The sequence below is a fragment of the Coturnix japonica genome, chromosome 1 (assembly GCF_001577835.2).
Source record: "Coturnix japonica isolate 7356 chromosome 1, Coturnix japonica 2.1, whole genome shotgun sequence".
Taxonomy (NCBI): domain Eukaryota; kingdom Metazoa; phylum Chordata; class Aves; order Galliformes; family Phasianidae; genus Coturnix; species Coturnix japonica.
The window spans coordinates 2,329,028-2,341,753 of NC_029516.1; the positions used below are offsets into that span (position 1 = coordinate 2,329,028).

General features: G+C 46.4%; 1 protein-coding gene across 4 annotated transcripts in view; it reads left to right on the top strand.

Annotated features, from left to right (window-relative positions):
* The window catches only part of PLXNA4 (plexin A4), a 397,375-nt gene that overhangs the window by 277,015 nt on the left and 107,634 nt on the right, over positions 1 to 12,726 (top strand). For all 4 annotated transcript variants that reach the window (XM_032449091.1, XM_015861239.2, XM_032449104.1 and 1 more), the window contains one exon: positions 12,181 to 12,304. In XM_032449091.1, the coding sequence (XP_032304982.1) occupies positions 12,181 to 12,304 (124 nt within the window). The remainder of the gene's footprint in view (positions 1 to 12,180; positions 12,305 to 12,726) is intronic.

The following is a 12,726-nucleotide window of genomic DNA, read 5'->3' on the forward strand; positions in this document are numbered from 1 at the left end:
GTTTATCCCATCCCTTCCATCCATGCACAGAAGAGGGGAAATTGATACATCACATGCCGACAGCCTTTTCTTTGCTGCTGGGGTATTAGCTGAGAGCCCCAACCAAGTCACAGATCAGGGAAGGCTTTGCTGTGCCTTGTGCTATGATGGAGTCTCAGTGGGGGTGTGTTGGACCGTGCTAGGAGCTCCTTGTGTTTTAGAGGTATAAGGACCTCCTTCTGGCTGAAGCAATAGTAATTTCCTATTGATAAGCAAATATCAATAGTGATAAGTGTGATAAGGCAGGGATCTTTTATGTGGTGGCCTGAAGTCCTGGTCCTCTCACCTCTTAGGGTTTAGCTCTTGGTAGAACCCATAAACCTCACTCCACAGCCAGCTTGCTCTCTTTGATGGTAAGAAACCATTGTATCTGAAGCTCAAGATGCTTCATAGGGCTTTCAGTGTTTAGAGGGGAGAAGAAGTTTAGGTGAAAAGGAACTGAACTTGTTCTCTGACTTTCTGGCTGGAGCAGGCCTGGTCAGAGAGAAGGGCAGTGAGGCTGAGGTTAGAAACCTTCCCTCTCTCTTTTTCTTCTTACTACTCTGCCCCCAGATTCTCTTTCCTAGCGCACAGCATGAAGGAACTGAGCTCTGAAAGTCACAATAAGGTATACATGGAGTAGAGCTTTTACTGTTATTTGTGCCAATGTTGGGGTGAAATGGGTTGAAATTTTAGGTAGTTGGGAAGAAATGTCTCTAAAACAATTATGGACTGACAACTGCCATGTTTCTCACATTTTCTCTTTAATTTACGACATCTGAGATTGTTAAATTGGCTTTACATCCATCTCTGTCTGTGCTTATTCACTGCTCCAGAAAATCCAAATGCCCTGGAGATAGACAGGGAACTTCTGGCATGGTCTGGGTGAGAGTCTGCATGGGTACCTGTCTTCTTCAGGCAGCAGATCCCATCACAAGGACTTCCCATCACAGTGTGAAAACAAATTGCAAACAGAGATGCTTGATCTGTCCGCCCTCCCCAGTCCCCCCAGTAAAGGTAACTCTCAATGCAAAGTGCTTGTCCCTTTCAACCCGAGCCACAGGTCAGAGTGTTCCCTTTTGGAGGTCTTTATGGTAACAAGTACTCAGTGTCATTCTATGCTATCTCATGTTTTTTCAAGCTACTTATAGTTCTGCTGCAGAGCATGGGGAAGAATTGTGCCCAGAGGGAAGAACAGTCTCTGCTAGAAGCAAATACCAGAGCTCCAGCACACGTCACTCTGTGTTGGATTTGCTGCCAGAGGCATGGCAGATGGATGGATGCACATAGGACGGAAGGGAAGGAGCTAAAGAGTGACGTCAAAGGGGAGATGTTGATGAAGGTTGAAAGGAACAGGAGGGAGAGACTCATTTGGGAAGCTCTATGTGGTCTCTGGTCCACTGCAGCATTCTGGGTAGGGCTGTTTGGGTTGAAGGTTCCTAGTGGGATGGGAGTAGGCAAACAGTGTTGATGTTCAGGTGGTCTATCCCATGACGGTGTTTCCTTTCTTCTCACTATGCTTCCCCAAGTCAGGACAGCAGATGCTAACAATGAAAGAGCAATGAAATCACATGCTGACTGAGTCTGGCTGTGATTCAGTATTTGCATAAGTGGGGAACCCATTACAGCGGGCATCCCATGGTTCCCCAAATCTCCCTGCAAAACTCCTTGGACACAGACGATGTGCTTCATCTTTGCAGTTTTCCTGCCCCATTTATCATTTAATCAGTGAGGCTGAAGTGGGACCAGGCCTTCCCAGGTTTCTCATAGGACTCCTGGGTCTTGCTGTGATCTTGGCATGGGTTCACAGGGAAGCCCATTGATTTGGATTAGCCCCACTCTCTGCTGGTATTGAGAGAAACATTTCACATCTCACTATTATGGAGGCTTAGGCAATTCCCATCGTTTTCACCAGCAGATACTAGGCGATAGGGAAAAGATGGAGATGATGGGGAGCTGAGCTCCCACAAAGATGTTCCCAAACATATGAGTCAGGCCACAAACAAAGAGCTTCAACCCCTTTGAACAAATTATTTGCATCAGCCCTGAGGAGAGCTCATAAGAATGAGGGAGAGTGTAGGTGTTATCTACCTTGGTTCTGGGGAAGACACTCACAAATATTATTAACATGAATAGGAAGCACCATGATAGGATGCTCTCTGGGAAAAGTCATTTTGTTCATTAATTACTTGCCTTATCTAGCAACGTTGTCCCCTTTCTCTCGCTTTCTTCTTCTTTTAATTTTCTTTAAAATAACTGTAAGTGAATTCGGTGCTGGGAAAGTTATTTTCCTGCCTCCTCAGAGGCAGAAGGAGGGCTTGTATTACTCAGGTAGCCTTCAACTGGATCTTCAGGGGTTTTTCTATCTTTATTTGAAGCCCACTCTTTTACGAGCAGATGGTAAAGGCTGCTGCTGACAGAGTCTTGTGATTCTTTTTCTTATAGACCTCCTCGGTGCTCTGCACTGCACAGTTCACATGGCTTTGGCTTGAGTCCTGCCTGCCACGTGTGGCTTTGTGCTCTGAGCTTTGCCTGCTGCCTTTAGCTTCCAGGCTTGTGTTATGCCTGGTTAGTTCCGAAACAAAGGAGTCAAAGGTCTGTGATTTAAGGGACAGCATAGCAGGGTCTCTGCAGCTTCTGAGATGGCCTTTCTTTGTGTCTTTGACCTTTGCAAGATGTTGGAAAGGGTCAGTGGATGAAGGCAGGTGATACTTGTTCTCCCAGACGTCAAACACGCATGTTTGGTTGGCCCTGAGAAATGTTTTCTTTCCAGCATGATTGCTGCTAGTCCCTGCTTCAAGGCTGTCTGCAGTGTTAGGTGGGAATCAGCAAATGCCAGTACTCCACAGGGCAGCCCAGCTTCATGGTGTGGGTTTCATTGGAAACTGGACACAATGAACAAGCTGAAAATGCCACTTTCACCTGTAATGAGGCTAGGGCTCACCCTGGAGTCCTGCCTCCAACCCAGAGTTGCTCAGCCTCAGCCACCGAGTGATGCTGCAGGGTTTTGGAGGGCTTATTTTGAGGTGTTTTTGGACATGACAGCAGCCACATGGCTGGGAGGGGAGGAACTGGGCTTTTCTGTAATACTAAACAGGACCAGCTGAGGGATCTATGTCCACATCACCTTCTGCACATCCCCTCCCTCATTTCCACACTGCTCCCCCAGCGCCAGCAAACAATTTCCAATTATTCTTAGGACAAAAGCTTCAAGTTTCCAGGGATTTGCATGTGAAATGCTCCTGTCCATCTCAGGCTTGAATGAGCCATCAAAATGCTCATCAGGAATCTCTCCTACAGGCGCACACACACACATGTGTACACACAAATCACTCAACTGTGTCTGCACCCCAGAGGCGTGTGAGAGCCGGTGTGGTCCTTGGGCCACCTCTGAACCAGTGACTTTTGTTCACAGGCTGGGGACTGTGGAGCACGTTGTGCTCTGTTGACCAACCCAAGGACCCCCCAGGCAAGATTAGTGTGGATAAGATAATCTCCATCTTTGGAAATTTGGGGAGGGGAAGGAGAAACATTAGTAAATCCCCCAAAGCAAAGGGGGAGGGATGCTGGTTATTGAGTTCATGGCTTTGTAGGGTGGGAAGTGAAGGAGCAAATCCCTTGCATCCACGCCCCCTGGGGCACCCGGGGTGGGCTTATTCAATTGCTGTGATAGAGGGAGGAGCCCACCTGGGGACAGAGATAACGGGCGGGTGGTGGAATTGCCGTTCTGCAGCATAAGCCGGGCGAGTTATCAGGGCAGAAACTCGGCATCTATTACCATGCATTAGAATAGATTAGCAGGCAGAGCAATTAGCATCCTCACTCTATTTGGCCAAGTGACAGGCGGGTAGGAGGCGTGTGGGGAAGAGTCAGCTTTGGCACAGAGGCCAAACTGCTGCCCAAGGACAGAGGGGACTTCTGGTCTTTTGCTCCAGGGCTGTCCCTGCTGGGCTATGAGCCAGACACCAAAAGGAGCAGGGTTGAAAGAGAAGCTTTGTTGTTGGTCTGAAACTTTTTGTGGTTCATAGTCTCTGGAAAAATGTCCAGGGAAGATGCAGAGCCCTGAAGGGCAGATTTCAGCTTCCTGACTGTAGTTGCCTTCTCAGATCTTCTTATGCAGGTCTATTTCTGAGAGTCCATAACCCTCTTGGGCTTCAAACGTATGATTAAAAACTCAATGACAACAACACTGCTTTGGCTTTTCCAGGCCGCCTCCAATCCTTTCTCCCCTCTTCACCCATACTCATCCTTGATGCCCAAAAAGCATCTTGGAGAACACAGCCTATTGGTGATTAAAGCCAGAGCATGCACCAAGGCTCCAATTCCTTCCTCAGTCTTCTAAATCAAGTAATCCTTCTGTGGCTCATTTCTATATCCAAGAAATTAGAGCAGTAGCCCTACTCCTACTCTGTTGTACTTTCCAGGGATGTACCAGACCATGTCCAAGCTGAGCTGAGCTCAGCAGGACCCTGGATGAAGATGAATTTGCTGCTAAAGCTTCCCTTCTTCTCACTGCCAGGACAGGTTTCCTAGGGATGATTCTTTCCATGATTTCAGCTTTGTTTTATCCTTCATTTCCTGCAGCATATCCTGCCTTTTTGTCCCAAATGCCGTATCCAGAGCAATTGATAACATTTAACTCTTTTATGCTAGGGAGAGCTGAATTTCTGCTATCCTCTAGCAGGGATGTAGGGCAACCCAGAGGGCAGAAAGAATACATAGGGAGGGATGACTGTTCACCACATCACCACATAAAGTTTAAGGTCATTTATGTCTGTGTTTCGACATTTATGGCATTCCTATTCTTAGGACCCCGAGGGAACCTGGAAATGTCAAAACATTGCTAAAACTGACCTTAAACTTTACATGTTAGTGGGACTGAATCTCCTTCCTTTTCTCAACTCCAACCAGAAAATTGCTTTGGCTCCAGCAGAGGGAAAGGCAAATTTCACCTTCTCCCTCCTTCCCCAGCTTTGCTTCCCTCTTGTGATAAAGTGATCCCAAGAAACACTGAGCCAACTCTACATGTTGGTTAGATTTCCACTAAAACATGTATTACCTCTGAAGGTCTCTTTAATTGTTCTGTTCCTGTCTCATCCTTCTTTCCAGCAGGGAAAACCAAAACCCTTCCCCTAATGAAAATGAAGCTGTCATATTGCATCCTATCCTGGAACAAGGAGACTGATAAGCTTTATTCCTACCACAATATAACCTGAATAACCTGAATCACTTCAGCTTCACGTTTCTCTGCTTCCTGCAGCCTCCTATCCCCAGCGCTGGCTGCAAATGCCATTGGGAGGCTTTGCACTTGGCTTCCACTGAGCTCCCTCTGCTGACCACCTCGTAAAAGGCATCACAGACCTGATGGTCTTTGGGTAGACATCCCCTCCATCCTCTGAGCAAAGAATTTGGGTAGGAGGTCCTGGACATGAAACATAGCAGCCCATGCTGATCCAGGCAATCATAGAATCATAGAATATTTTAATATCCTGAGTTGGAAGGAACCCACTGGGATTACTGAGTCCACCTCCTGGCTACACACAGCACCACCCAAAACTCAAACCCTTTTGTCTGAGGACATCTCTGGATGCCCTTTAACAGCTTTATGTCCTGTTTATGTTATCGCATCCAGTGTTCAAAGTGAGGCCACACCAATGCAGAGCAGACAGGGGCTACCCCTTCCCTCACCTAGCAGCGCTGATCCTGCTGCATGCCCGGGTACATGACCTTCTGCCACAGGCTGCCTGTTTTGGTGCGGAGAGAGGAAAATATGAGGTGATGTGGTGATGCTGAAAGTCTCCTCACTGTCCTCCAGGCTGTGCAGAGTGTTCAACATGTGTCAGACCAAAAATATCTGCCTTGTACAAGATTGCAGGCTTTAAGAAACAGAGAACATTTCTGTTATCTATTTTCGGAGGAGGTGCTTCTTCTCCTCTGGAGCAAAGAGAGCTGTTAATGGGCCATACCTGCTCCCCTTGATTTCATGTTCCCCAGTTTTTTGGTCTTTGCTGAACTTGGTCTGTGGAAGTTTCCATATTTCAACCCTTTCCAATGACTTACAGGTGCATTCTGCATAGCTTTGGAATTTGGCTGGGGTGGGAAATCTCAGATTTCTCATTGGAGAAGAAGTGATGGAAGAAATGAGAGATCATTTCCTCTTGTTCTGTTCTTCTCAGACCACCTCTCAGGGCAACATGTCTCAGTACCTCACCACTCTTACTGTAAAAAAAATTCCCTTATATTTTAAATCTCCTATATTTCCTTAGTTCACCTGGTAAGGAGACCACTTGTGATAGTAGAAGGGTCAGAGTTCTTGTGGCTGTGTCTGCAGGGGTCTTCACATTGGACCAGAACACCTGTGTCCTCATGAAGAGCATGGGATGTGCATGATGGTTCCCTTGTCCTCACTTTCCTGCCCTCTCTCTATGTCCCCATCCCTCCTCTCCACCCAGGCCCATATTCTTTTTTCTCATATCCTATTCCATGTTGGGTTGAGCATGTGGAGATTAAGAGGCAAAGAGATTAAGAGGAAACTGTCCCATCTTGTCCCTTTGGCTGGTTCTAGTTGGTGTGAATGGGATCTGCATTGGCATCTGAATGTCACCTACCACTGATGAGGTCACCAGCACTAAGGGGGGGGAAGGTGTAAGGAAGGGCTGTGTGTGATTATTCTGTCCAAGGGTGAGTGAATTTGTCCCCTAAAGGAAATGTCACTGTCTGGAATCAGAAAGAAAAGCTGAAATGTCAAAACCTTTTGCAAAACAGCGATGTCCACAAATTACCTGTTCAGAGGTGATAGCAAGGTGTCATTTAGGTCAGCTGGGCAAATACAAACCACTGAACTCTTAATGCTGTTACCCCACCCTTGGCATCAAGTACAGATGCTTTGTGTCCCTCTTTTTCCCTGCAAATCCACCTCCCTGGCCACATTTCTGACTGCACTATTTCCTCCTCCCAACCACAAAGAAAGAAAAAGAGAGAGAAAGCAGGGGAAAAAAAAAAAACAACACACCTTATGGAAGCTTCCTCCTTGGCTTTCTCCTCCCAGCACTATCTATCTCTGTCTATTTTGTCCACTCAGGGTGTCAATTAGTTTGGTCTCCAGCAGGGCCCACCAGATCTGACTGATGCTGTGAATTAGCAGAACAACTCCCCTCCTCGCCTCAAGGATTTGTGGCCCCAGGACACAACGCAGCACCAGCACCGAGCAGCTGAGCACTGTTCATCCCATAAGCCCAAATGAGAAGAGAAACTCACTGCATGATCTTAGAAGGGTTTTATATGTTGCAGAAAATAATTACCACCAGAGAGGCTAGCGGTAAGGGCTATCCCACCTTTTAAATGCATTTAGTTTCTCATTACAGGTGATACAGAAGGCTGTCTTGCTGACAGTATGGGTATGAAGGATTAGCCCACAACTCAGAGTAATTGGAAGTTTGTCCCCATTGAAAACCTGAATGGAGGTTTGGAGACCTTGGTCTATAGAACAGCATTGGTGCAAGGAATAGGAGGTTGGCAGAGCTACACAATTGGTCTGGAACAGCATCTAAACACCCTGTTTAGATGGGGAGATTGCAACAGCACCATCCCTCTGCTTTCCCAAAGCAAAACTCAGCATTTTAGTCATTTCAGTCAGTGGTGGGGTGGAGGGATGGACAAGAAGCAGAAGGAACAGAGAAGAACTGTCTCCCCTGGCGGTACTTGTCTCACCACACTGCTCTCATGAGGGTTGGCCTCAGCCAGCGCTTCTTGGCACTACTCTTTCCATGTACCCTTCTCTCTGCAGTCAGCATCTTTCCCCCAGTTTTATCCCTGTTCCTATACCCTACACAGTCAGAAGAGCTTCTCTTACTGTTTCTATCACCTCTGAACCAAGCTCCACACCCTGTATATGTTGCAATCTCATCCACTTCTTCACGATGAGCTGAGATCCCATGAGGTGTGAATGGCAAAGACACAAACCTAAGGTGGGAGAGAGGAGATAGGAGATAGCTAGGCTGGCAGCCCTTCAGCAGCGTGATCGGTTTTCCCATGCTGCACATAGGGTAAACAAAGAGCTTGCAAATGGATGAGTACCCCTCTTGATTCTTCTTCTGTTTGGTGTATCCAGGTGCATGGAACTTAATGAACAGAATTACTTCTAACTCTGGACACTTAGGGCCAAATCTGGAGGTGGTGAGGTGAATCTACCTAGCAAGGTAGAAGAGCCATTGACATCTCATTGCAGAAGTAGAATAACACCTCTGCCTATGCAGCAAGTATTTGGTGCATAATATGGCCCTGAAATGTTGTTTTAGGTTCCAGATGATCAAGCTGGGGTTTTAATTGCCATCTCTTGGGTCCCAAACTGAAGTCTTCATGGCATCCTCAAGAAACTTGGGATATGCTTGGCTGTCTGACATGTATGCATCTATACTTCCCTTTCCTGTCTCTGAATGGGAATGTTTCAACCTCACAGAGGTGCTGTGAAGATTAATTAGCTCCAGGCAAGGCCCTCTGAGATCATCAGATGAGAGATGCTACAGGAGTGCGAAGTATTAATTTAACATTATTAAAATGATTGGTTAGCGGGTAGTGAGCAGAGGGTTGGTGTTAGCGGTATTTACTCTTAATGGGAGATGAGGAGGAAATAATACTCCTCATGGTTCAGTGGTAGAACCAGTTACTTAGTGTTTGCACTAATGGTTTAGGCAGTGGCAGGACACTTGCAATTGTTAAAGATGCAGCTGATAGCAGGTGTTATTAAGATATACAGAGAAGTGTCACGTCTATACCATAATCTTATGCAAATAAGCTCAGGAATGGAATATGCTCTTTTAGGTGTCTTAAGTGTAATGTGATGCTACTGGGTGAGAGTTATGCACCGGCTAATTATAGCATGAATAGCACTGAATTAGGTTGTATGGCAGTGGAAAGTGATCTCAGCGTATTGACAGAGCCAGCACGTTGGAGTTACTGATATTTTATTAAAGAGAAGCAATTATTGGCAGTACAAGACATTTTTTGACAGGAGCAGCAATAGAAAGGGCAACAGATGCAGCAGTTGAGAGCACTGTTCTCCTTTTGGGCTACAGTGGCCCCTTGGGGCTGCTGCCTTCAGTGGCCAGGTGCTTTGCTGCATTTGCTTTGGTTTCTCATCTGACACCATTGGGGGATTTAAGAGATCAGTGTCAGAGGACAATCATTTCCTCTGAACATGCTGGAACAATTTTCCCTGCTGTTTTCCTTGACTCTTGTGGGAGAGCATAATGTTAACAAAGAAGGGGACAGACAGTTTGGAAGGGTCTGTGGTGATAGGACAAAGGGAAGTGGTTTCAAACTAAAAGAGAGGAGATTTAGAATGGACGTAAAATTGATGTTTATGATAAGGGTGGTGAGGTTCTGGAACAGGTTGCCTAGATATGTGGTGGATGCTCTTGTTTGAAGGTTTGAACCCCATCAGTTACCGAGAGCCAGGCTTGGTTTGGCTCTGTGTGGCAGAGCTCCCTCATCGTCACATTTGGGCATCAGGCACAGCCAGGTGTTTTGGGTATTTTTTTCCTTCTCTCTTCTGTTTTAAATTGAGAAATTTCACTGGAAAAGTCAGACAGTTAAAGTCAAATGTTACGAAGTGGCAGAACTGAGGTCACCCATGGAAAAGAAGAAATAATAATGTGTGATCCTGTAATTAAAGTCTGGCTTGCAGAGTGTCAGCGCAGGGAGCAGAGTTAAGAATGCAGAAGCTACTCTCCATCTGCCAGAACCTAATTCCTGAGAGCCTGACACTGCAACCTTATCTTCATGCTAAAACCAGGCTTAGTTTGAGGCAGTTTCTCATCATTTCATTATTTGGACTGTAATACACCTTTCAGCAGATGTCAAGGCTGTAAGACGCATCAGCCTGAGTGAGGCTTTGGTCTGAAGAGTTTCATCTCCTTAATGTCTGTGAGCAGTAAACAGCAGGATAAAGTCTTGATTGGTCTTGATATCAAGTCTTTGAGAGACATCGTTTAGTGGGCATAGTAGTGATGGTTGGACTTGATGATCTTAGTGGTCTTTTCCAACCTTAATGATTCTATGATTATTGTATTGAAGCTCCATGGTGGGGCTGGGAAGACTAACCAGGCTCCTTGGAGTTTGACCTGGTCCAGTGTGTTGTCCTCCTGTCCAAAGATGCTGCTGCACACAAAGTGCTCATTTACTTCTAGAAAGTCCAGATGTTTCTGTCACACTGCAAGTTGGGAGAGAATAAATGGAAGGGAATTGGGCTTCTTGGAGACTTTAGGCTCTTGTGCTTTGACACTGAACCCCAAATGAGTTTCTGTCTGAGCTATTCTCAGGAGGTCTCCTACATCCCACAGAGCTTTAATGGGATTGCTGTGCCTATTTGTTTTACAGGAGTGCTTACCAAATTCTCAGGTCAGCGTTTTGCTGTGGCTTTCATTCCGTGATAGGGGACTTACAGCAGTTAATCGCCTACCCATCCATCCCTCTGGAGACTGTGCATTTAAAACTCCTGATCCAGCATGCGGCAGCACTAAAGGACACTTAATGGGATGAATGCTCACAGGGAGCTGCAGTGCTGCCTCTTGCTTTCTTCTATCTGCAAAGCAAACCAAGAGCCTGCTGAGAACGGCAGAGGTCTCTCTTTATGATTCCTGCCACTGGAAACACACAATTTTACCATAAAGATGGAGCAATATGAGTTCTGAATTGAGGCATTCATTATCTAGTGTCAGTTGCTGGACAGAGGCTAAGCCTTAAAGTTTAAGGCCAGAGTCCAAGCTTTGTAACATTCAGACTCTGCCATGTGCTCGGTTTGTTTCCCATGTGTTGCTTTAGATCCCTGTGCATAGAGGTGCAACCTCTGCTCCAGGGGAGAAAGCACGGTGAGGGGTGATCTTGGAGCTAATCCTCCACCAAATCTTCTGTGCTTGCAACTAAGACTCCAAAGTCTGGGAGTGGGTGAATAATTTAACATCCACACTTAGTCTTTATAGCTGATTTTAATGGGGGGTAATAGCACTGCTAATAACGAAATCTATTGCAGACACCCTGTGCAAGTCCATAACATTAGTTTAATGGCAAAAGGTAATTGGCATGCAGTTGGAGCTGTCCTTTTATATTAACCCTGTGGACTTCTAGGCAGATGTCCTCCTTGAAGCGATGGCCTTGGCAGTGCATGTTGTGTGCAGTGCAGATGTATTTTCCTCCAAGTGAATGCAAACATGGGTTGAGGTGGGACACACCGCTGCCAGTTCACGTTGCTGCCTTATGTCCACTTCTGGCAGAAAAGATGAGAGACAGTGACTGTGCTTTCTGCACTCATAGCAAAGAATGAGCAATTTTAGGGACTTCTGAAGTGCCACACTCCCATCTTATTGCCATTCACTGGGAATAACAGAACTTTTTCAGACTGCAATGGAAGCATCTCATCAGGTGTTTTCAAATCAGATGCCAAAGGAAACTCTGCCTGCTAGGCACCACTTTAGTTCCTTGGCAATGGTTTGGAGAGCTGCTCCTTCCCAGCAGAGAGATACCTGCAGCTCAAAAGTATCACGAATTTGCATTATCCTTAGAGGGATCAAAGAACATGAACTGTATACAGCCAGTCTATAGGGACATTCGTCCCTCCATAAGATATACCACTGCCTATGGATGGTGCACTTTTCAGGACTCTCCATTCTCTGAGATCTGCTGCATGGCTTACCAGCAGAGCACCTCTAGAGCTGTGCATCCTAACCGAGGGATGGGGCTTTCACCCACACCCTTTCTACTGTCATGGTGTTTTTACCACATCCTGCTGAGGTACACCGTGGCTTTTGGAATCATAAAATCATAGAATCATTGAATGCTTTGTGTTGAAAGGGACCTCAAAGATCATCTAGTTCCAACCTCATCTAGTTGCCAGCCACTGAATCAAGCACTAGATCAGGTTGCCCATGGCCCCATCCAAACTGGGTTTGAACACCTCCAGGGAGGAAACATCCTCACCATATCTGAGCAACCTGTTCCAGCATTCAAGCCATAGTGCTCCAGGATGATTTTGAAGGCTTGCCAGCCATCGCAGTCCTAAAGGGCAAAGTGTTGATTTTCCATTTGAAACAATTGCTTCTCCCATGTCCTCACTGTCCCAGCCTGACTTCATGTTAACCCTGTCCATCTCTCTTTCTGTTTGCTCAGGTGCACGAGGAAGGAGAGGTGTGAGCGCTCCAGCGAGCCTCGGAGATTCGCCTCGGAGATGAAGCAGTGTGTCCGGCTTACTGTGCATCCCAACAACATCTCTGTCTCCCAGTACAATGTATTGGTAAGGAATGTTGTCATTATCCCCTGCAGGTTTAATGTGCTCATATAGTCTGATAGACCCAGATATGTGCAATCTGGATTCAGCAGTATTGGGAAGGGCTGGCAGCATGATGCAGAGGTGCTCCAGAGTCCATTAAGTTCCCCAGTGTCTTGCTTGGCACAGTGAAAGATTCACCATGGGAGGGCATTCAGTCCCTGGTTATCCTGGCTAGAAGTGTAGATAGAGACTTCCCTGTTCGCTATGAGGAGCTGAGGGCAGGTGTGATGGGACTACATGTCTCACAAATGCTGTGAGCACACAGTGAGGTTGTCTGCTTCCTTGGGAGAGGGATTTGTGAATGACTGGGAATGCAGTTTAAGCAAGGGACATTGTCACAGTTAGAACTGACCTTCTAGAAAGAGGACAAGTGAGGACTATCGTGA